The following is a 23,189-nucleotide window of genomic DNA, read 5'->3' as shown; positions in this document are numbered from 1 at the left end:
TTGGGAAAAAAAATCAATACAATAAGATAGTCTAACTTGAAAATCCTCTAAAAATCCATGTAACATTCCTTACCAAAAACCTCTACCCTGACTGCTGCAAATTTGGAACCACAGCTATTGGTAGCTGTAATCACATATCTGCCACGATCTTTTCTCAATGCTTCCTTGATAATTAGTTCGGATTTGGTTCCAACATCCTCTATTACAACACGGTCTTTATCCAGTTCTCCTTCTTCTATGGTCCACACTTTCGTAGGCACTGGACGGCCAGTTACCACAGCTGGAATTCTGAGAGTCTTCCCAGCCATTATTTGTATTCCACCCTTAACAGAAACATCTAGTTCTATAGATGGAGGCTCTGTTGATAGAGAACAGTCAAATGTTAGCCCAAGAAAGATGCGGGGGGAGAGGAGACCCATACCAGGAAAGTAGCCATAATCCTTATCATTATAACTTTTAAGTACCTTGAGGTTCAGCCACAGTAACAGGTCCCGTTTCTCCAGGTGGTCCTTCACCCGCAGCATTGACGGCACTCACACGGAGTTTGTAATCTGCACCCTCTCGGATTTCTTTGACAGTGAATTTACGGACCTTGATCATCTTCTCTGTGCAGCGTGACCATTCATTTGTCCCAACCAGCTGCTTATCGACAAAGTAGCCAATAATTTCCCCACCGCCATTGAAAGCTGGGGGTTCCCATTCTAGTTCAATAGTTGTGGTGCTTGTGTCAGTGACTCTTGGGACAGGTGGTCCAGGTGGAGCTAGAATGAATATACAAAGCAAAACTCACTGATGGTTTCAAAATGTACAGTAGCTCACCTGTCCCACTTGTTTTTCATAGTGCATTGCATGTGACATGGGTGAGTACTGTTTTGTGAAACTTTTAAGTTATATATACAGATGTTTAAAACTTTACATTGTAACCTCAATATAGTGTCACTGCTATGTTTTGTTTGATTTTCCAGTTTTATTGAAATATTAGTAACATATATGTAGGTTTAAAATATATAACATGATTTAATACATGTATATATTGTGAAATGATTACCATAGTTTATTAACACCTCTATTCCCACACATAATTACCTTTTTTGTAGTGATAATATTTAAGATTTGCTGTCTTAACAACTTTTAAGTATATAATCACCATGCTGTACCCCACTTTCTTCTTAAGATGTTACTTACAGATTGGATCATGTGCTGTTTTGGGATCTGAAGGGGGACTGAATTTTCCAGGTCCAGCGGCATTTTCAGCACATACTCTGAAGACATAGGTGAGTCCTTCTAATAGGCCTTCTACATTGGTCTTCAAAGCGTTCAGAAGGTTTCTGTTGACACGAGACCAATGTGTACTATTAACCTCACGTTTTTCAAGCCAGTAGCCCAAGATGGGGCTTCCATTGTCCTTTGGTTCATTCCATTTCACTAGCATACTGTTACTGGTAACATCTTCCACAATGGGCTTATCAGGTGCATCAGGTGGTTCTGATTAAAAAAAATATAGCATATTTGAATTAATTCCTTAGTTGTGACATAAACATTCAAATTCAAAAGCTGTGACAATGTATATAGCAATGTATATGATCAAAAGGCAACATTTAGATGCTAAAGGAACCTTACCAAATGGATCTTTAGCTGTAAGTGGCTTTGAAACACAAGGTGGTCCAGGGCCAAACCTATTTTCAGCTCTTACACGGAAGAGATACTCTTTTCCTTCAATCAGTTTTGTCACTGAATACTTGCAATGTCTGAGTGTTGAAGTGACAATAATCCAGTCTGAGTCAGGTTTTGTCTTATCTTTCTTTTCCAAGGTGTAGTTTATAATTTCACTGCCACCATCATCAAGGGGTGGTTCCCATTTGCAGAGGACTGAGTTCTTTCTAATATCTTCAAAGACAAAGTTGATCGGTGGTCCTGGTGTATCTAATATTTCAAAAGAGAAAGGTGATTGAAAATTTGTGTAGAAATAGTTTCAGCAGAAAATTTAAGTGTTAGTGTGTTTCCTTTGACATAAACTTTTGATTTTCCTATATCTGTCTATCTTTGTATCACATAAGCTAATGAATAATAAAGTTGGTTGATTTTTTTTTTACATAGCCAGCAGAAAAAAAGGGACTAAGAATACCTTGATGAAGCTATTTCCCATTTCTTTTAACTGCCCCCAACAAACTTTTTATTTGAGGTTTACTAAAACTCTTATGTTGACTGCCTTCCAGAGGGAAAGGTAGCTTTAACTACTTACCCAGCACACTGACAGAACAAGGAGCTTTTGCGATACCATGGTCATTTTCAACTTTGATCATATACTGGCCATGGTCTGGTCGAACAGAATCTCGGACACGTAGCTGAGATTCTCCTTTTTTACTACTGTCAATACTCAAGCGCTCCACCAGAGGCGAGACAAATGGCTCTTCTTCTTGAACTTCACCTTTCTTTCTCCTAACCGTGGGTGCTATTCGTTTTTTCATTTCTTCTGGTGTCAGAACATTTTCATCCTTTAGCCATGTAATAGTTGGGTAAGGTGACCCAGAAATTGTTGCATCAAGTGCTATTTCATCACCTCGTCTTACTTCTAGACTTGTCCTCATAATGACTTTTGGGGCATCTGTAATGATGAAAAACAATAATTGTTTTCAATTCTGATTAAAATATCTAACAAACCATTATTCTCATCTATTTGATAATGGGAAAATACCAACCCAGTTAAACAAAACTTACCAATAGGATCTACAGCTTTAGTTGGAGGAGTGGCCCGCGAAGGTTCACCAATACCAGCAGCATTTTCTGCTCGCACACGGAACTGGTATTCCTTTCCCTCTTCAAGTCCTTTTGCAGTATAGGTCAGGACTGGCACCAGGTGTTCATTGCATCTCTTCCACCTTTCTTCACCCTTAGCAATCTTCTCTATGATGTAACCCATTATCTTGCTCCCTCCATCGTACAAAGGTGGCTTCCATGTAATAGTCATTGCCTCAGCTGTAGGATTATGAACCTCAACATCTATAGGTGGATCAGGGGGCTCTGAAGAGCAAGAGAAAAACTGTTAATATAGGAAAGTCCACCTTCTTAAAATAAACTGCACGTTAATTCCTAGCTATATTACATTCATGTAAAAACTTACGCTTTGGATCTTGAGCAATGACTGGATTTTTAAGTTCAATATATTCGCCTCCACCAATCTTGTTGACAGCTTTAACACGGAAGAAGTATTCACCATTCGGTATGAGGTCTTTTACAGACCAAGATAGTTTATTCTCACCGGACATGACTGGTATATATGTCCTCCTTCCAGCTTCTCTGCGTTCCAGGACATAATGTAGAATTGGGCTTCCACCATCATATTCTGGTGGTTCCCAGGTTAATTTACAAGAACTCTTGGTCACATCACTTGCTTTAATATCTTTGCATGGTCCAGGTAGGCCTATTGAAAATAAAACTTATAATTACTATTGTAATCTGAAAAGTTATGCTGCTAGTATACTCTTTAGAAGTGGGACTATTCACATTTTGGGTGGGACAATCTTTAAGATACAGGAGGGTCCCTTACACTGCAAGCCATGTAGTATCCCTGTCCCCCAACTACTAAATGTCAGTAGATCTCCCTGAATCTTTGTTCCCTGAAAGAAAAATGGTCCCCAAATTTTCAAACACCATTTGTGTATTTGGGAGGAGTGGTCAGAAAATGTTATCACCCCTAGCTGAGAACACTATGGAACAATGCAGACAACTAAAAGGAATATTGGTTATTTTAACATTCTTTGGGTATTCTGTATCTTTTACTTAGATTAGTACTTTGCATGCAGAAGTAATTTAGTCAAATCAGAGTTTAACTACCTATTTTGTCTCTTTACAATTGTTTTGCTTCTCATATTGGAAGAAACAATCTGAAAGGACATTTAGCTTACAAATGGCCAATTCATGAAGAAATTTATACTAACATAACGAAGTTAACTATTTTCCCAACACATGAGGATTGACTGGTGTTTTATCAAAAGACGCTTACCTATGACTTTGACATTGATTGAGGCAGTTGCTGAGCCAAGCTTATTTTCCAGTGTAATAGTGTACACTCCTGCATCTGCATGGACACTCTTGGGAACTTCAAGGTTTGCTGAGAAGTGATCGCTCTTCATTGTTAGTCTATCACTTGCTTTAACTTCTTTGCCATCTTTATGCCAGCTAACGGTTGGAACTGGGACAGCTCTGAAGGGAACAGGAATGTTTAATTTTTCTCCTTCAATAACAACAATGTCATGAGTCTCCAGATCAATTGTTGGCTTGCCTATAAGATAGAAACCAAGAGAGAATAAAAGAGTATGTTTAAAGGCAATGCATGAGTGAAGCTGTTTTATTAATTAGAAAAAGTACTGTGTTCTTACAGTCTGGATCTTTGGCAACCACATTTTCGGAGATTTCAGATGGCTCACTGACACCAACAGCATTGACAGCTCTCACTCTCAGAACGTACTCCTTATCAGGAACAATACCTTCTTCAACCTTGAATTTTAAGTCTTTTATGGGGCGAGAATTAACTCGCATCCATTTCTCAGTGCCTACTGGACACATTTCAACATGGTATCCTATAATAGGGCTTCCACCATTTTTCTCTGGAGGCTTCCAAGCAATGTCAATGTGTTTTCTTCCAGCATCAGTCACATGCAGGTCAAGGGGAGGTGAAGGAGGACCTGAAAAAAAAAGAATGTTCCATTCATATCCACAATCTCATCATTAACCTCTAGAAAATATTCTTTGTATGGTCAGCACTACTTACTTGTTGGATCTTCAATTGACAGAATTTCTGTGGGTTCACTTGGGTGACCAACTCCAGCTTCATTTTCCGCCCGAACCTGAAATTGGACTTCTGTGCCTTCAATGACATCAGTTACTCTGAAATTACAGTCGGGTCCTGAAGTCCTTCCAGCTTTCACCCAACGGGTACCTAACTTTTCTTTCTTCTCAATGATGTATCTATCGAAATAATAAAGCATTTCATTAGCATTAATAGAAAAACAAAGTTATGAATTTTCAGCCATATGTAAATACATTAATTAAAATTCTACCTCTGTATTGGTCTTCCACCATCATTTTTAGGTGGTTCCCACTTCAGGTCAACATGTCGTTTTGTCACATCAACAACTGTGAGAGCATAGGGTGGTCCAGGGGTGGCTGAAAACAAAATATTCAATGGTTAGAAAAACCAGGGGGAACAGTAATAATGTACAACAAATGGTGTCACAGAGATTAAGTTAAATAGCATACTAAAGGTGTCTTTGGCCAGGACAGAGTCCTCAATTTCACAGTAGTCACTTTGTCCTATGGCATTTTCTGCAGCAACTCGGAATACATATAAAGCGCCCTCTGTCAGTGGGGTTACTGTGCACTTGGTGTCCTTGACAGTGGTGTCTACAGTTTGCCAGCCTTTTCGCCTCACGTCTCTCTTTTCCACAATGTAGTTGGTGATGGGGGATCCTCCATCTTTCTCAGGGACTGTCCACTTCAGATCTGCTGTATTTTTGGTGATATTAATAACTTCAAGCCAGCGAGGTGGTGATGGAGGATCTGAAGCAGAATAAAAGAAAAGCAAACATAATTTTTTATTGTCCAATAATCAGTCTTCACTAAATTATCTTGGATGTTGTGTGGCAAGGATGAAATAATCTAGTAATGAGATTTTCATATTTTCTCATATTGTAGTGCTCAGATATACTTTAGGAGAATTCATATACCCTAAACATCAAGAATGACTTACATAGTTTCTCCCGACAAAGCACAGGGTCGCTGGGTTCACTGGGCTCGCTTTCCCCAGCCTTGTTCACAGCTCTCACTCGGAATGAGTATTCCTGTCCTTCCATGAGCCCTGGCAGCAAATGCTGAGTGGTGGGAACTCCTTCGGCCACTCGGACCCAGTCATCTGTTCCAGTCTTTAGCATTTCAATGACATAAGACTCAATCTTTGCCCCTCCATCGTGTTCTGGCTTTGTCCAACTCAATACTAATGATGTTTTGCCTATATCTTTTACGGTTGGTTTTCCAGGGGGCCATGGAGGATCTGCAATCCAATGAAAGGAAATCAACATTTAGATTTGTCAAATAGTAGAAGCTTCAAAAGAATCACATAAAATATATAAATAGTACCTATGGGATCCTTTATTAAGATTGGCTCAGTTGATCTACTTGGTTTTCCAGGCCCAGCAAGGTTTTCAGCCAGCACACGGAATCTGTACTTTTTCTTATTGGTGAGACCTTTCACTCTGGAGTTGGAACAAAATGACAGTTGAATTCCATGACAAGAAGCAGAAACATTTGTTTATTTTAATAGAAGAGACTAATTTGTTTAAATTGCAGAAAACTTATTTGGAAATTTAACTGAAAACATTCCAATATAAATTTAACATTGCTTTTTAACTATCACACACTTTAGGTTTGGCTAAATATACCAATCTAATTATAATACTATAGTAATGATCATTATCATAATATCCTGGAAGACCAAGCACTTTGAAACTTCCAGAAAGTTAATATTTTTTTAGTAACTTAAATATGGTTGGAACTCATATCAATTTTTAAATTATGTGCCAATAGAATATATAAGTAAAAGTAATTTTAAAAATTATAGTAATATATAAAACCATGTATAATCAAAAGGAATACTAAAGAATAAACATTTGTATGCACTATAACAGTTTTAACATCTTGATAGAGATTGTGGGCATACCTGTATGTTGTGTCCTTTATTGGCATCTTATTGCATTTAACCCATTTATCAGTATCAGGATCTAATCTTTCAACCCAGTACCCAGTGATTGGGCTGCCACCATCATCGTCTGGCTCACACCATGTGAGAGTCACTGCATCTTTAGTGATATCAGAAGGTTCCAGGCGAGTTGGAGGTCCAGGTGGATCTAGAGACAGGATAATGATATGTGTTACATGCCCTATATTTAATAGAACACCTAAATCCAAGTATGACACAAGCATCCTTACCCCATCCCCTAACCCCCCTACCGATTTAGAAACTCACCAAACTGAAATTTGGCTGTTATAGGAGCGGCCTGCACTGGCTCGCCAACACCGTACATGTTTTCTGCAGCAACTCTGAAGAGGTATTCTTTATTGGGTGTCAATTTGGTTGCCTTGAAATTCGTATCCTTGACAGTTGATGAGAGCTTGTGCCACATATCGCTGTCTGTTGCTTTTCTCTCCACAACATAGTTTGTGATTTTAGATCCGCCATCATCTCGTGGGGGGTTCCATGTTAGAAGACATGACTCGTTGGTCACTTCTGTGATGTCAAAAGCAGCTGGCGGCCCGGGTTTATCTATGGATGGCATTACACATGCAGAAAAAAAATCATTAAAAATGTTTAATTTTAAAAGGTATCTGCTATGAGGTTGCCTGTTTTTAAAACAAGAGCCTCCCTTACCTAGAACATTCACTTCTACCACAGCGGTGGCCCGACCACAGACGTTCACGGCCTCAATGATGTAGGTGCCAGTGTCACTGCGCTTACTATCGACGATGGTCACTGTGGATTTGTTAGGAACATTTTCAATGGTGATCCGATTGTCCTGCTTCAGAAGCTTTTCAGCCTTCGTCCACGTTATTTTAGGCTCAGGCTTTCCAGTGACAGTGGCAGGAAGTTCAATCTTCGTTCCTGCTTTCACAGTGAGACCGGCAAGGAGCTTCACGTCAAGGAAAATTTCTGGAGCCTCTGCATTGGAGAGAGATTATTTACCATGTTAACAAGTTCAGGCAGAAGTAAAGTTAGAGGCCTGACAGATAAAACAAACAAACAGCAAAAATAAATACCCTGAGTGTCCACAGCCTGGATTTCATCGGTGGGTTTGCTTGGCTTGCTGGCACCCAGCCTGTTCAAGGCCTTCACGCGGTAGGAGTACCACTGGCCTTCGTCAAGACCTGTTACTTGCATTCTGCCAGGAAACAAAATAGGTTATTTTACTATAAGGCCTATCATCTGTTCCACCATGTAGTATTCCTTTTATTTCCAAAATTCATATCCCTGAAACAATAGTATTCTTTAAATCAATTCTGGGTTGCTTCAATACTGTAACTAATGAAAACCTTGAGCAGGGGATTAGTTCGACAGCAGCACTTCTTAACATTAGACGGGCACAACAGGGGAATTCTCAACGAAAAGGACCAAACATTTATTTTATTTTTTTCCCAAAAGAAAGCTCATTTTAGTAACAGTAAACATTTACCCTTGTGCCAAGATTTATTTATTTATTTATTTATTTAGCCATGAGCAGGGATACAAATGGAAGTTGTTTTGAATGCTGAGGGCTATTTATTTCATAGTAGAGAAAAAACGGTTCTCTAGTTCACACACACTAAGAAGGTGGCAAAGTAAGTTGTTGACTTTTTCTAGCAATATGATTTTAAATATGATTTTAAAAACATACTTTGTTTCTGCAACTGGCTCTCCACAGGCGACCCATCGATCAGAACCACGTGGGCATTTTTCAACCAAATATCCTTTGATACGTGAACCACCATCATATTTAGGTGGATCCCATGTTAGGAAGATGCTCTTGGCTGTTCGATCTCTCCATTTAACGTTCTCTGGTGGGTCAGGTACCGCTGTAAGATTTTAAAGAGAGAGTCAGTCTTATATAGGCCATCTATGAAATCTTCGTATTGTCAACCTATATATTTCCCCCATAATTTCAACTCCAGGTCTAACAGCAAAAACAGGTCACAAGAGGCTAGGTGATAAATCATCAAGGAGGTACTCACTTGCAGGAGCTGACATATTTACAGGCTCATCAACATATGCAGGTTCTCCAGGACCACACTTGTTCCGAGCACAGACTTTAAATAAATATTCTTTTCCTTGAACAAGATCAGGAACTGTGAATTCTAAGTCAGTCACAAAGTCCATAACCTGAAACAGATAAATACAGTTAATTAGTTGTTTCCCAAGTCAGAAGATTTTTTTTTTTTTTTTTTTTTTTTTTGCCACGAGCAGACACACAAATGGAAGTTGTTTTGAATGCTAAGTGTTATTCATTTCATATTAGGGAAAAACTGTAAAGTAATATAAAAAATATTTGACCCTTAATATAAGATGAAACTGTTTCCTGGTTCATATACACTAAGAAGGTGGCAAATAAGGTGTTGACTTTTTCTACCAGCTTAGTTATTAGAAATATGATTTTAAGTCAAGATAAAAATAGCAATGAGTATAAACTGAGGGGAAAATTGGACAGATTACACCAACTATTGTAATCTAGTGGAATGAGAAGAAGTATGATCACCAGAAAGAGTTAAGTACTTAATATCCTTAGAATGGCTTATAGCTTAAGAGGGGCATATTGGTTACTTATCAGGTACCGAATAAGTGGTTATTTTTTTGTTGTTGTTACTGTTGCTTTTATAAAACAAACCTAGTTAAAAATTTGGTAAGCCTCACAAAATAAGGCAGTTATATCAAATTTTGGTTGGGCTACCTCAGAAAGCATTAGCATTAATTCATTTAAAAAAGCATTTCAGCAAGGTATAAGTAAAAACATATAAACTTTGCATGGCATCCCAGAATTGTGAGATTTCCCTACTCTTCTGGAGTAGGTGAGTTGCTACAAAAAACTCACTTTAGTCCATGTTTTCCGGCTGACTTCCCGCTTTTCAACAAGATAGCCAGTTAATGGACTTCCTCCATCATCATCTGGTGGCTCCCAAGTCAAATGTACTGAGTCCTTGGTTATGTCACCATATTTCAGTTCTTTGGGTGCACTCGGGCGAGCTGAATAAACACAGTCAGAAGTCAATATCATTAATAGCGTGAACCAATATTTATGAATACTGTTAAATCACTTTAGATAACAAAAGGTTAAGTTACTTACCAATTACATTGACATCAATTTCCCCAGAAATTGCCTTCACAGGATTTTCCAGTTTCAGTGTATAAATTCCCTTGTCTGAACGTTCACTTGGAGAAATGACAAGTTCAGCATAGGCAGATAAGGTTTTCATTTTCACACGATCCCCTTCTTCTAATACTTGATCTCCTAGAGACCAGGTTGCAGTTGGTCTTGGATAGCCCGTACTTGGAACCAGGATCTTGATAGGATTTGGGACAATAATTTCCAGACCATCTTTAAACGTACTTAAGTCCATTGTTGGTTCAACTACCAAGAAGAAAAAGGAATGAGTTTCCAGTATTATACTTTAAGTCCCCTGTACCCTGAAGTAGCTATGTGCTGTTCCCAAATCTAAAAACAAAATATACACTTACCAAAAGCATCGTCAGCTGTTAGAGGACCAAGAATTTCAGATGGATCTGAAACACCAGCTTCATTTTCTGCAGACACTCTATATAAATATTTATTTCCTTTTTGTAATCCAGTAACCTAAAATTATGAATCAAACATTTGTAAAAAACGTATACATTTAAGTGCATGATCATACACTGAATGTGGTTTTTAGATAGAAATGCCCTACCTTGTAGGTCAGTTCAGGGACCAGTTTCATATTGCAACGAATCCATTTATCTTTCCCTTCTTCACAGCGCTCTATTATGTAGCCCAGGATTGGGCTTCCTCCATCTTTCAGAGGAGGTTCCCATGTAAGCTGAACTGATGACTGAGTCTGATCTGAGGAATTTAGGTTCACAGGAGGACTGGGTCTCTCTGGAGTGGAAGAGTAGGAGCACACCATTTAAATCAGTGACAATGTATTAAGACAGTGCTGGAACCACTTCTATCATCCCCATTAAAATATCAGGGTTTCCGAATTCATTAAATAGAAGCAGTAGGAAGTCTACATTTTTTATGATTTTCAATTTTTTCTGATATTCTACTTTTTCATTAACTTTGATTTATTTTAATTGATAGGCTTAAATTCTGGATTTCACGAAGGTGTTACTACCCCCTCCCTCCCTCCTTTTTTTTGATGGGCTTACCAATTGGATCAGCAACTTTGACGAAGGGTGTGGCTGCACTTGGTTTCCCAACTCCAATTCGGTTTTGGGCTCTGACCCGGAAACTATACTCCTGTCCTTCCACCACATCAGTGACTGTTGCCGATAGGTCTTCAGCTCTTACTGTCATGGCAGTGTCCCACCTGATAGAAGTCTTGTCCCTCAGTTCAATGACATAGTTTGTGATCTCAGCACCTCCATCGTACTCTGGTGGTTCCCATGTCAATGAGACACCAAATCTATTCACATCAGTGATGGTTACATTCAAAGGAGGGCCCGGAACATCTGGATTTCATCACAGAAAAAAAACAAAACAACACATAGCCTTCGGTTATATCCGGGATCAAAGCAAAGATAAGCTACTCTGCAGTTTATTTTAAAAATTCTTACCATATTTGCTCCTTGCTTCTACAGGATTGTCAGTCTCTACTGGTTCACCAGTGCCAACTCTGTTTCTTGCACTCACACGGAATAGATACTCAACTCCTCCTTTTTGTAGTCCAGTGACGGTGAACTCACAACTGTCTGCCCGGTCAGTGGCCAGAACCCAGGTCTTTCTCTTGATGTCACGTCTTTCAACAACATAACCTATGATTTTGCTTCCACCATCAGTTAATGGTTCTTCCCAAGCGAGGCCCACTTCACCATCAAATGTTTCTGCCACTTCTAAGTTACGCACTGGCCCAGGAACATCTGAAATGCACGTGTAAAATTTTTATTTTTTTTATTTTTTTAGGGTGCTACCATGCTTTTAGTTGTGCTTTGCCAATTAAGTCCAATCATCTCAGGGCTTACCGATAACTTGTAAATTGATGAATCCTTCTGCTTTTCCATGTTTGTTCTGAAGCACAACTTTATATCTTCCTTTGTCTCCTGGCTTGGCCTCTAAAATTCTGAAGGAAGTTTGTTCAGCTGTAGTATCTACTGTTTTTGATGACAGAGCTTCATTTTCTTTAAACCACTCAGCTTCTGCTTTGGGGTAGGCCTCATAGGGCACCACCATTGTCAGAGGCTGGCCGACATCAACCACGAGGTCTTGATCAGCTGTCTTGATTTTAGGTGCCGCTAAGTGAGAAAAATAACACGTCAATGCCTTTGCGTTATTTCTTGTAGTCCAGCTATGCCATAGCTTCTTCACTATGCATTTGTTAGCAGATATTGGTTACATAACCTTAGACGTACATCACAGTAACTTTACAGCAGAGCACACTAACTGAGTTTGGAGTTCTCATATTGCAAATGATCATGCTGGAGAATTATTCTTTGCCAAAAGTAACAACAGGGGACTAAATATAATCAAAACATGTTTTGCATTAAAAATAAATTAGGCACCTCACACTTAGTTCAAAATAAACCAGACACATTTTTTTTCCCTTACGTATAAGACATACACTAGTGGCGTTTTCATAATAACAACCTAAAAGGATGCTTCAGAAGCTTAGGTCCAGGTGAGAACAGACCTACGAGGCCCCACAGGGGTTTGGAAAATAGAAGAGAATTGGGCTATTGCAATGTCTGGTTTGCTGGGAAGACTCTCAAGGTGTTAGGCGAATCCTAGAAAGTAGTGAACATCTGCCATGTGACAAAGATTGTTCAAGATTCTGGCATGTAGAGAGGAATGCTGTCAGTTTCCCTTTACTGAGGACACTTTGTTGTAAGGGAAATTAGTGTAGTTAACATGAGGCTAGGGCTTAACAGAAATAAAGGGCGTTCACAAGCATTACCTCATCAATTAGCTGAGAAACCCGAAACTTACACAGTATCTGTGACATTGTGGGGATGTTGGAAAATAAAAGAAGGGGACTTACCTGCCAGTTCCAGCTTCGCTCTGGCTTCTTTGTCTTTGGCAATAAATCTGTATTCACCCTGGTCACGGGGCTTAATATCACAAATCTGTAGCCTATGTATCTTTCCTTCACTCATCATCTGGTGTTTGTCACCCTGGACAATAATCATGTTATTTCGTAGCCACTGAACTTCCACCTTATCTTTGTTGAGCTCAGCCATAAAGATAACATCAGCCCCAGGGGCTTCGAGGATATCTTGGGGAGGTCTGATGATCTCAACGGGGATTTCTGGGGGGATGGGGGGGAAAGTGAAATCATAATCCAAATACGTTTGTGTTTGGAGTAACAACTCTCATAAACTGTTACTAGTACTAAAATTGTCCTTTCACTTAATACGTACCTTCCACAAAGAGCCTTGCTCGTGACTTCCTGTCTTCTACTCCACAAGCATATTCACATTCATCATCCAGTCTGCAATCTTTGATAATGAGTCTATGTATGCTGCCATCTTTTTCAAATTTGTATCTAAAAAGGAGAGGTTGACTTACTGGTTAGCTTGCACAATGACCACTAAACTGCCAAAAGTATATGTGTGTGTGTGTGTGTGTGTATATATATATTTACAGAAATAGAGATTAAGAAGCTTTTGCTTACTTTTTGCCTTCTTTGATTTCTCTCCCATTCCTGTACCATTTTACATTTGCTTTCTCTCTGGACAGCTGGCAGGAGAAGACAGCATCATCGAACTCAGTGACTGTCTGGTCTTCCAAGTGTTCCACAAATTCTGTAGGAGCTTCTATGATGAGAAGCTCAGCAACAGATTTATCTTGTCCAGCCGTGACAATGTATTCACCCTCATCTGGGAAGCCACAGTCTTTAATAATTAGAGAGTGCTTGTATTTATCAACTCTGTATACAACACGGTTGTCAAAAGCCACTTCTTCTCCATTTTTGGTCCATTTCAGTGTTACATTGAGACGATTCACCTTGCACCAGAATGTGACAGATTTCTTTTCCATTGTTTCAATATCTCTAAGAGGCTCAACAATCCTCAGGTCTTCCTCTGTTATAAAGAAGAATAATGTTGATTTTGTTTTTCATAATAGAAATTTATTTTATTTTATTTTTTAAAAATATATTTTATTGATTTTTACAGAGAGGAAGGTGGAGGGATAGAGAGTTAGAAACATTGATCAGCTGCCTCCTGCACACCCCCTACTGGGAATGTGCCTGCAGCCAAGGTACATGCCCTTGACAGGAATCGAACCTGGGATCCTTCAGTCTGCAGGCTGATGTTCTAACCACTGAGCCAAACCCATTAGGGCAGAAAGTGATTTTTAAAATCACTCCTGCCATAGAAGTGACTTACCTTCCACTATCAGATTGGCTGCACTCTTAACATTTTCACCTCTATGATTGGTCAGAGACACATTATAGTTGGCTTGGTCATCTAATCGTGCATCTCTAATTCGGAGGGTGTAGACCAGGTCTTTTTGGAGAATGATGTATTTTGAACTATCAAATATGGCTTCCTCATTTCTGAACCATTTAGCTTTTGCACCTTCAGTATTGACTTCGCAGTTGAAGACGACTTCCTGTTGTTCTTTCACACGGGTGTCCTTAAGAGGAACTATGATCTTGAGTTTTTCTGAAAGCAACCAACAAGATTTTATAGTATGAAGAAAGCCCCAAGATACCAATCTGAGTGAACTGTAGAAGCAAAGACAAACTTACCAATTACTGTCAAGTGAGCTGCTGCTCTGGCAGCCCCAACCATGACAACGTAAGTGCCCATATCTTGTAATGTGGCGTCTTTCACAACTAGGATCCTCTTTTTGCCATCAGCAATAATGTCATATTTATCTCCAGATTCAAGTGTGTTATCATCCCTCTTCCACTGGACTTCAAAGCTTTCCTTTGATATAGTACAGACAAATTCAGCCTTTTCTCCTTCCAGTATTTCAAGGTTTTGAGGCTTTGAGATAAATTCAGCAGCAAGTTCTGGGAAGAAACAATTTGCAAAATATTGAAAACTTAAGCATTTGCATCTCGAATACAACAAATATAAATTTCTTAAAATATTATTCACAGTAATTTTCATACCATGTACTTTGACTTTGCCATCTGTTCGAGAACTTGGGAGCCGGCAGTTATAGCTGCCTGTATCCTCAAGTTGGGCATTCTGAATGATCAGAATTCTCTTTCGTCCATCAGTGAGTATTTCATATCTTCCTGTTTCAATGATCTCTTCATCCCCTTTGTACCAAGTCACTTCTGCTCCAGGCTTGGAGACTTCACAGACCAGTTTTATAGTGTCTGTTTCACTAACTTCAATATTGGCAAGATTTTTTGTAAAGACAGCTTCTTCTTCTGCAAGAATAATTTTTTAAAAATTGAGTTAAGTGGAAATTATCATTTCCCCCCCAGCAAATAAACTTATGCAAAGAAAGACTTTACTCTTACCCAGTACTGTCAGCATGCCAGAAGTTCGTGCCGTCCTTACTTCACAGGAATATTCTGCCTCATCATCCAGCAGACATTTGTTGATGACAAGGATGCGCACTGCTCCCTTTGATATGATGTCATACTTTTTGCCCTTTTTAATTTCAGCACCATCTTTAAACCACTGGACCTATATTTAAGATAAATAAATATCTTTATCAGTTTTCCTGTTGTCCCTTCAGATAAGTGTCAAGAAAAATATGATCCTTAGTGGTTTTTTTTTTTAAAGCAACCAATAAGCTTTATAGTATGAAGAATCAAAGTGGTAAATACAACTCAGCCCCCAAAATATGTCAACTACAATTGTAAAATGAATTTTGATAAAATCAAGAACAAACTTCTTAAATTATTAGTAAGTGATACTATCAGTATTTATTAAACATGATGGGATCGTGTAAGTTGAGAGCCATAGAGGGCTTCTTGTAGACCAATTTGTTTGTTTTCTGGATATGTAAACTGAAATTTAAATGGTAATTAATGGCAAGCAAACGTGAGTACTCAGTTGAGTCATATGAAATTGCTGATATGTGATTATTTTTAACCTAAGAAAACAGAAATTTCATATGGTTCAGACTAATAATGTTTAAATAATACTAAAAAGAGAACAATTAAATCAAGTATGTATTTCATAGTAAAGTAATAATCTTTAAGATTATCAGATAGGTGAGATTAATTTTTTTATCCCATTTGGCTAAACCAAAAGTAAACATAAAGTTGACAATACAGGATAGCAACTATATAATCACATACCTTTGCATTTTCTCGAGAAATTTCACACTCAAACCGAGCCATTTCTTTTTCTTTAACTTGAAGGTCAGTAAGTGGTCTTAAGAATTCCACATGAGGAGCTGTAAGAGAAAGTCATCAGATTTCAAAATGTTTTCTAGAAACTTATTCTGACATACAGTAGTACATATCAAGAAAATGTGAGTATTTTGCAGGCTTTATTCATCTTAATAAGCTATATTGATTTTGAAATCACTTGGAGTTGCCCTTTAGGTATGATATTTTACTTTTTACATATCTGTAATTTTCATAAAATAATGTGGCATATTATAGGGCCAACTAATTATGTCTATCATCTATCTATCTATCTATCTATCTATCTATCTATCTATCTATCATCTCTCTATCACCAGCTCAGTTCTCCTGAATAATAGCTGGAAGAAAAATCCCCACTGATACTCTCCAGAGTTAAAAATTGATATTGCCAAAGGAAACACCAGTAGCAAAGAAATAGCATCTTGTTTAATGCCACAAGCATAATCTTTGAGAAGTTAGAATTCACAATAATGCAGCTTAAAGCACTATGACCAAGTAGTCTTGTCTATGTCAGAAAGCCACGAACCTGCAATTGAAATCACATACAATCAGCTTTTTAAAAAATAAGCTTCAAAGATGTATGTCACATATATGTCAGACATAAAATCTATTAGTGTGACAAAGCAGTGTGCTTATGGGAAGGTGATGCTTTTGTATATCTCTTGTTTCATTTATCTCCAGAATTAAGTCAGCAGAAGTACAAGATCGGAGAGCCAATCCCTTGCCCTTCCTTCTTTCAGGGCTCCTTGTGAGTGCCTCCCAAGATAGCTCTCCTTGATCAATGAGATTCTGGGACATAAATACTAACTAATAGGCTTAAAACTATTGTAGGCTGATAGTAACTGAGCCTTCGTGGAGTCGAGACAAAATAGATGACAAAAAGAAGAAGGCGACCCAAGAAGCTACTCTGTCATGGGCTAAAGCTAAAGCAGAGCAACCACAAAGTAGAAAAGAATACACCAGAACACGATGCATGGAAGGAAGCAGACTCACAGCCATTATTTTGTAGCCATTGACAGAAGAGAAGCAACTAAATCAAACAGCAAGTATAGCACAAAATATGCACTGAAAAATGTTATCACTGGACAAAAGAATGAATGGAAAAAAAACAAAAAACGAGCTAGCATGTGCTATTCTGTAACAGGACATTATATTTCCCCCCAGAGGAAGAAGTAATGCTAAAAACATTGGAGCTCTCTTCATTCACAGCACTCAACGAATCCAGGCTTCTTTCCATCTTCTTATCCATTCTTATTCTCAGAGAAAGCATTATGTGAAGGGGCTTTGTCATGTTACAGCAGGCCTTTAGCATGCTCCTATTCAAACTGAAGCTTCATGCTCATTTTCTAGGTGTTCCCCGTGCCCAAGGACTCATTTTCCTCCCAAGTGGAAATTGCTTTCCTTTTGTTTAAAAAAACATAGCTCCCTTCTTGTCTTTTTCATTCAGTTTGTTCTTATCTGTCTGAGGACATTCCTACAGGAGGCTTATCCCATGTTGCCAAAGAGCACATCTGCTTGACTACTCTGAGAAGCATAGTGAAAACTGAGCAATCTGTCCATAATCACCCCAGAAGTATCAGAAGGATTTTTTTTTTAGAGGACCAGATTATGTCAGTATCAATATTATAAGTTACCAAGAAATGCAGTTAGGCCAAGAAGGGCATGCAAAAAGTTGTGTGTTTTTTTTGTTTTGTTTGTTTTGTTTTGTTATCAAAGAGTTGCAAATGAAAAGACCTGTGTAAGAAGAATACTTACGCACGACATTCAGGTTACAGGAAGTCTTAAAATCCTTAGCATCACAAGTGTATGTTTTAATATCCTCTGGGGTACAGCCATGTATAATAAGTTTTCTGACCCTGCCATCAGCAACGATTTCATACTTCTTGCTTTTGAGAATTTCTGTGCCATTTTTGAACCATTTCACCTTAGCATTCTCTCTGGATACTTCACACTCCAATACGGCCGTGGCTTCCTCTTCGACCGTCTGGTCTTCAAGAGGCTTAGTGAATTCAACTGGGGGTTCTGAAAGAATCATACTTATTAGCCAAGGCATTCCTCCTTTCTTCTGGAAGAGTTGCAGGACCTCCTCAACTTTCCTCTTGTATCTCCCAGGCTTTTTCTATTATTAAGTTTCATTTGTAAGATTTGATTACGCACAAATGCTTTTCTCTAATAATGATGTTTCATCATTATTTTCACATACAGAGGAAGAGCATTTCTAAAGAATATGAAACACCAAGGAAATAACAGCCAACTCTTGGTTAGTAAAGTGATAAATACCTAGTTTGATAATAATTCTTTCTCCAGTTGTTTATTGAATGCAATAAAAACAGTGGGGGCCAGAAGAGGAAATAAACCTTATGCTAAGTCAATTTTGACTAAAAAAGAAAAAGTCTGTGTTAGGCCAAAAAGTAAAAATAGACTTTTGAATATTTGGTACATTATAATGATCTATGTTACTCAACATATAAAGATTAAAGATAATTGAGATTCGGCATTATTTATGAACCTTTGTATTATACATGTTTTTAAAAATAAGCCTGAAATTACCTTTCACGAAGAGACTGGCTTGGGTTTTGAAATCTTTTGCTGTTAGTTGGACTTCTCCAGCATCTTCTAACTTTACATCCCTCAGAGTAAGTGTATGAACTTTTCCTTCTGAACGTGTGACCACCTAGTTTTTTGAGAAAAAAAAGTGCAGTTTTAAGAATATTTGAAACAGCAATCCAATATATATAGGTGCATTTAATTCATTTAGATAAATAGTTTGAAACAGTGCTTTCCAAGTTCTTTTATAAGTAAAACACATATGTACTTGAAAATGATTTTAACGAATAGCTTAGAATCCTTAAGGAAATTTTAGATTTTTATAAATACCCTTAATTATTACTAAGTGGCTTTTTATCTTAAAATACTGGGAGAATTTTTATTTATACTTTGGTGTGTGTGAGTGTGTGTGTGTGTGTGTGTGTGTGTGTGTGTGTGTGTATTACATTTGCCTCCATTCTGTCACTGGGTTTATATATAAAGAAAGAACATAGAAAAGTTAAATCATAAAAGGAAGGAAAAAGCTGATTACAGATTGTAAAATGGAAAGTAAACCTTATATTCTAAATGCAAGGTATTTGCCATGCAACAAACTAGAGCTCTTCTTTCCAATCATTTTAGCAATTGAAATTATTTTGCAAGCCAAGTAAACCTATGTTTAAAATAATTTGCACAATTTCTTAATTTTGTTCAAAATTACAAATGAAGATGTTGATTCTTGTGCACCTCAGGATTGGGAAAATCCAGCATCAAACAGGGTTACAATTGTTCACATAAAAGTGAACAATGGATAAAATAACTTTAGAAATGGTTAAATCAGGAGATGACTGTGATAGTAGAACATCAAGACAAATGCTGCCATCAATGTTATTATCTGAATAATAAATTCTTGTGTAAATGCAACCTTGGGCAATTTGAAGGGGTCGTCAGTAGGACAATGAATTGTCAAAGGGCACACTCCACCTTTATATGGACTCTCGCTAGGTCCTATAACTGTAGTATGTACAGTTAAAAATAAGGCTACCAGACAGGGTCATCCTTATAATAAGGATATGACAGTCAGAGGTTCTTCTGGTCTTAGCATCTAAAAGTCCCTAAGATGCTCTCTCCTGTGTTTGCGATTGATTCTGCGTAAGACTTCATTCAGAGTTCATAATAACTTAAAAGTTTTTAGCAATGGAACTATTTCTTATGGTGGTGTAAAGGAAAGAGCCATGAATAAAGTTTCATATAAAGATTTTTTCTTAATAGTTGGGCATGGTTATTAATATAACTACCTTAATAATCAAGAAAGGCAAAAAACAAATAGGAGGAGGAAATTAAGATATGTTCTAGGAACACAGCTGCTTATTCAAGGGCCTGGTGCTTGAAAGGGAAAAAGTTTTAGTAATATATTTCAATATAAATTTTGAAAATAAAATTTGGACTGTGATTTAGGACTATTTTTAAAAGTATCTCAGGGTCCAACCTGCCCACAGATATATATTATTTATTAACTCGTTTTATCTTAATTTTTTTGCGGCTACTTTAGAAAATTGTAACTTGGCTCAGAACACAGTAATTCTCAATTAATTGGTCTAATGAAGCAAGTATGTCAAACTCAAAGGTTAACACGGGCCAAATAAACAAGATATGCAGCCCATGGAGTTTGAGTTTGACATGCTTATTATACAGTGTACCTTGATTATGTTTTTTAAAAAGGAAAAACTAATTGGTACCTTATAAAGATAAATAAATAAAATGAATGCTGAAGATTTGGTGGTGGATTGGGAAAGGCTAATGTTAGATATTGTCCTTTTAAAATATGGTTATTCTGTAATGCAGGCATGTTGCTATAATACAATAGGTATTATGACTGTGACCAAGCTATTAAAGTTTAAATATAAAATTATCTAAGACCATTTATAACTTAGCAGTGCTTTGGATTGATGTCCAAACACACACACACACACACACACACAACACACAACACAAGAACACAAAAAACCTAAACACCAAAAAACACACATACCAAAAATGCCACAAAGCAAAAACACACAACTCATTTCTAAATTTTTCTTTTGACTTTCTAATTCAAATAACTTGTTTTTGTTTGTTTAGTATAGTATTTGGAGGCTGACCAATTTTGTAGAGCGTAGATAAAAGGCCTGAATTAAACTAATAGTGACAACTTTGTTCTGAAAGGTTATTAAAAACAAACCTGGAAAATGTAATAAAGTAACTTTATTGCTTCATAGTTTATATCGCTTTTAAAAAAGAGACGTTTAAGTAACATAAGAGCAAGTTCATAAAAGGCTGAAGTATTTTGGGTGAGTAAAGGATTAAAATTCCTGTGCTAAAAGAGGCACAAAGAGGCCCTATAAAATTATAGTAAGATGATCCTTTCTAATCCAAGAAAGAAGTTTAGTGACAAGAAGATATATATATATATATATATATATATATATATATATATATATATATATATATATATGTAAAAGAAATGTGAATCAATAATATCATTGATTTTTATGAGTCTACATTTTTAATTGAAATAATATAGTTTTTACATTAAAACTAATGAAACTGATCATTTAGTAAAAAGCTCTTAACTTGACCAAAAGATAGTGGCAAAAGTTTAGTAGCAAAGTAATAATATCATTTGTCCTTAAGCAGTGTTCTTACATTAAAAAAGTCACAAATTTACAAATCTAGAAAAGGTCTTGAAAGTCAACCAAGTCTCTTCCTTTAGATGTGAAAGCAACTAAATCACATTTCATAGGACAAATATTAAGAAAGCAAACTCAAAGGTAGAGATGCCTTCATCATCCAGTTCAATATTTAAAAGATCTCACTGTAACTTAATTCTCATGTTGAAATTTGAACATATAGCCGCTTTTTCTGTCTTCAAAGAGTAGACAAATTGGTGATTATTATCTGTATAGTAGGCAGACTGCATTTCCCAGGTGAACTGTTACTGAAGTAGTCCTTAATCACTTAGGTAGAATATGAACCTTCTGTCTGTGTTAGAATGGGTCAAAGGCATTTGCCTTCTAATAATTCAACCAACTTTGTGGCTCCTTGTTAAACTGAATTCCTTGTTAATTATATTCCAGTTAAGTTTTAAAAATATTGAAAGCCTTGATGGCACATTTGATATTATTCCTAAAATATCGAAAAAAAATTACTATGGTATAATGAACTGTCCAGTGCATTCTTTTCATGGACTTGTTTTTTTATTACATTTTATTTCAAGAATTAAAAATCAATGATGAATTATCAAGATAATTTAAACACACACTTTGTTTTGGGAGTAAAATATATAACTCACTTTAGGTAAATTATATTTTAGGCCTATCTGAAAAATCATCTTGGTTTTCCTTATAAACCGATGCATAGAATATCCTCAACAATAACGATATATAAAAAATATATTTTAAAACACACGAAGAAACCTTAGGCATAGAAAAGCTAACACTGGGAGCTGGCTGGTTATTTCCTAAAACTTCTTAAAGTATATTTGTTCATATGTGTGGACAACCACAGAGTCCTTCTTTCTTGTCAGTAGCATCAGTTGCACTTTAAATAGTCTGCTTGCATTCCAGAATTTGCACAGCTCAAAACACTTGAGGGTTAAAAATAGCTTTGGAGAAATGCTTAACGAGCAAATTTGCTGTGAAGTTATCTCAACCACTTGATCAACTGCCTGAAATGGAATTTCAACCCTCCCCTATATGCAGAACTTTAGATAGCTTGAGAATTTGTCTTAAAACTTAATGTGCACTGTTGTTGCAGTGCATTCAATCAGAAAGTCTTTAAAAAAAAATCTTTTTGCTCCTTCCTAACATTGATAGCCAATGAGTGTTTGACTGTTCTTCAAAAAACAAAACAAAACAAATGATTTTATTTCCATTCCAATGAAAATATCATCAGGTTAAACTCAACGAAAATGTGAAGAATCTGTTTGACAATTACAGCAGGAATTAGGAAGAGTAGGCTGGGATAGGAAAGAGAAGGGGAAAGGGAGAAGGCGGCGACATAAAAAAGAGCAGAGAACAAGGAACGCACAAATGAAGGTGGAAGAACCCGGCTGAAAGAGTGAGAGCAAGACAAGCAACCACATACCCCTGCTCGTTACCTTATCGCTGGGCTCCAGTTTCTTCCCTTTGAGGTACCATTCCACTGGGATGTCCTCATAAGAGAGCTCGCAGTCGAAGGTAGCAGTTTCCCCCGCGGTCACCGTGACATCCTTCAGGGGCCTCAGGAGACCAATCACGCGTGCTTTGCGAGAGGAAGGAAGCAGTGCTGGCTTACTCATTTTGTAATCCCAAGAGAATAAACACAGACTCGGTTAGCAATCTTCGTGGGTGCTTTCTGTGAGAAGGAAAGGGCCCCGGGGCTGGCCACCGCTTTAGCTCCCAAGCGAACGGGGCCCCGTGGTGCCGGGAAGGGGAGAGCCGGTGGCCGGAGGGTGGGTATTCATAGGGGCCCTTCCGTGCTGCTGCACAAGGTCAGCGAGAAATCTGTGCTGCATCTGTCTCTCTGCCAGGCGTCAAGTTCCTCTGGCTACATAAGGTATGTGGCTTCCAAAATAGCTGAGGCTCTGATTGGGA

General features: G+C 37.6%; 1 protein-coding gene across 1 annotated transcript in view; it reads right to left on the bottom strand.

Annotated features, from left to right (window-relative positions):
- TTN (titin) overlaps positions 1–23,189 on the bottom strand; it is a 276,330-nt gene that overhangs the window by 82,474 nt on the left and 170,667 nt on the right. The window contains exons 196-233 of the mRNA XM_045575224.1: positions 22,715–22,857; positions 18,601–18,724; positions 17,806–18,072; positions 15,979–16,076; positions 15,190–15,358; positions 14,830–15,096; positions 14,461–14,727; positions 14,096–14,374; positions 13,381–13,789; positions 13,127–13,251; positions 12,748–13,014; positions 11,735–12,004; positions 11,330–11,632; positions 10,922–11,224; positions 10,462–10,649; positions 10,256–10,370; positions 9,864–10,148; positions 9,612–9,763; positions 8,758–8,905; positions 8,424–8,601; positions 7,810–7,931; positions 7,424–7,711; positions 7,022–7,318; positions 6,716–6,902; positions 6,136–6,251; positions 5,750–6,049; positions 5,260–5,559; positions 5,061–5,166; positions 4,772–4,968; positions 4,380–4,685; positions 4,004–4,282; positions 3,122–3,421; positions 2,719–3,021; positions 2,243–2,605; positions 1,621–1,923; positions 1,186–1,485; positions 465–761; positions 74–358 (exon numbers count right to left, since the gene is read on the bottom strand). Coding sequence (XP_045431180.1) covers positions 74–358; positions 465–761; positions 1,186–1,485; positions 1,621–1,923; positions 2,243–2,605; positions 2,719–3,021; positions 3,122–3,421; positions 4,004–4,282; positions 4,380–4,685; positions 4,772–4,968; positions 5,061–5,166; positions 5,260–5,559; positions 5,750–6,049; positions 6,136–6,251; positions 6,716–6,902; positions 7,022–7,318; positions 7,424–7,711; positions 7,810–7,931; positions 8,424–8,601; positions 8,758–8,905; positions 9,612–9,763; positions 9,864–10,148; positions 10,256–10,370; positions 10,462–10,649; positions 10,922–11,224; positions 11,330–11,632; positions 11,735–12,004; positions 12,748–13,014; positions 13,127–13,251; positions 13,381–13,789; positions 14,096–14,374; positions 14,461–14,727; positions 14,830–15,096; positions 15,190–15,358; positions 15,979–16,076; positions 17,806–18,072; positions 18,601–18,724; positions 22,715–22,857 — 9,006 coding nt within the window. The remainder of the gene's footprint in view (positions 1–73; positions 359–464; positions 762–1,185; positions 1,486–1,620; positions 1,924–2,242; positions 2,606–2,718; positions 3,022–3,121; positions 3,422–4,003; positions 4,283–4,379; positions 4,686–4,771; positions 4,969–5,060; positions 5,167–5,259; positions 5,560–5,749; positions 6,050–6,135; positions 6,252–6,715; positions 6,903–7,021; positions 7,319–7,423; positions 7,712–7,809; positions 7,932–8,423; positions 8,602–8,757; positions 8,906–9,611; positions 9,764–9,863; positions 10,149–10,255; positions 10,371–10,461; positions 10,650–10,921; positions 11,225–11,329; positions 11,633–11,734; positions 12,005–12,747; positions 13,015–13,126; positions 13,252–13,380; positions 13,790–14,095; positions 14,375–14,460; positions 14,728–14,829; positions 15,097–15,189; positions 15,359–15,978; positions 16,077–17,805; positions 18,073–18,600; positions 18,725–22,714; positions 22,858–23,189) is intronic.

This window comes from Pipistrellus kuhlii, unplaced genomic scaffold, assembly GCF_014108245.1.
Source record: "Pipistrellus kuhlii isolate mPipKuh1 unplaced genomic scaffold, mPipKuh1.p scaffold_m20_p_7, whole genome shotgun sequence".
Lineage (NCBI taxonomy): Eukaryota > Metazoa > Chordata > Mammalia > Chiroptera > Vespertilionidae > Pipistrellus > Pipistrellus kuhlii.
The sequence above is the reverse complement of the archived record's forward strand: the minus strand, read 5'-3'. Positions and strand labels throughout refer to the sequence as shown.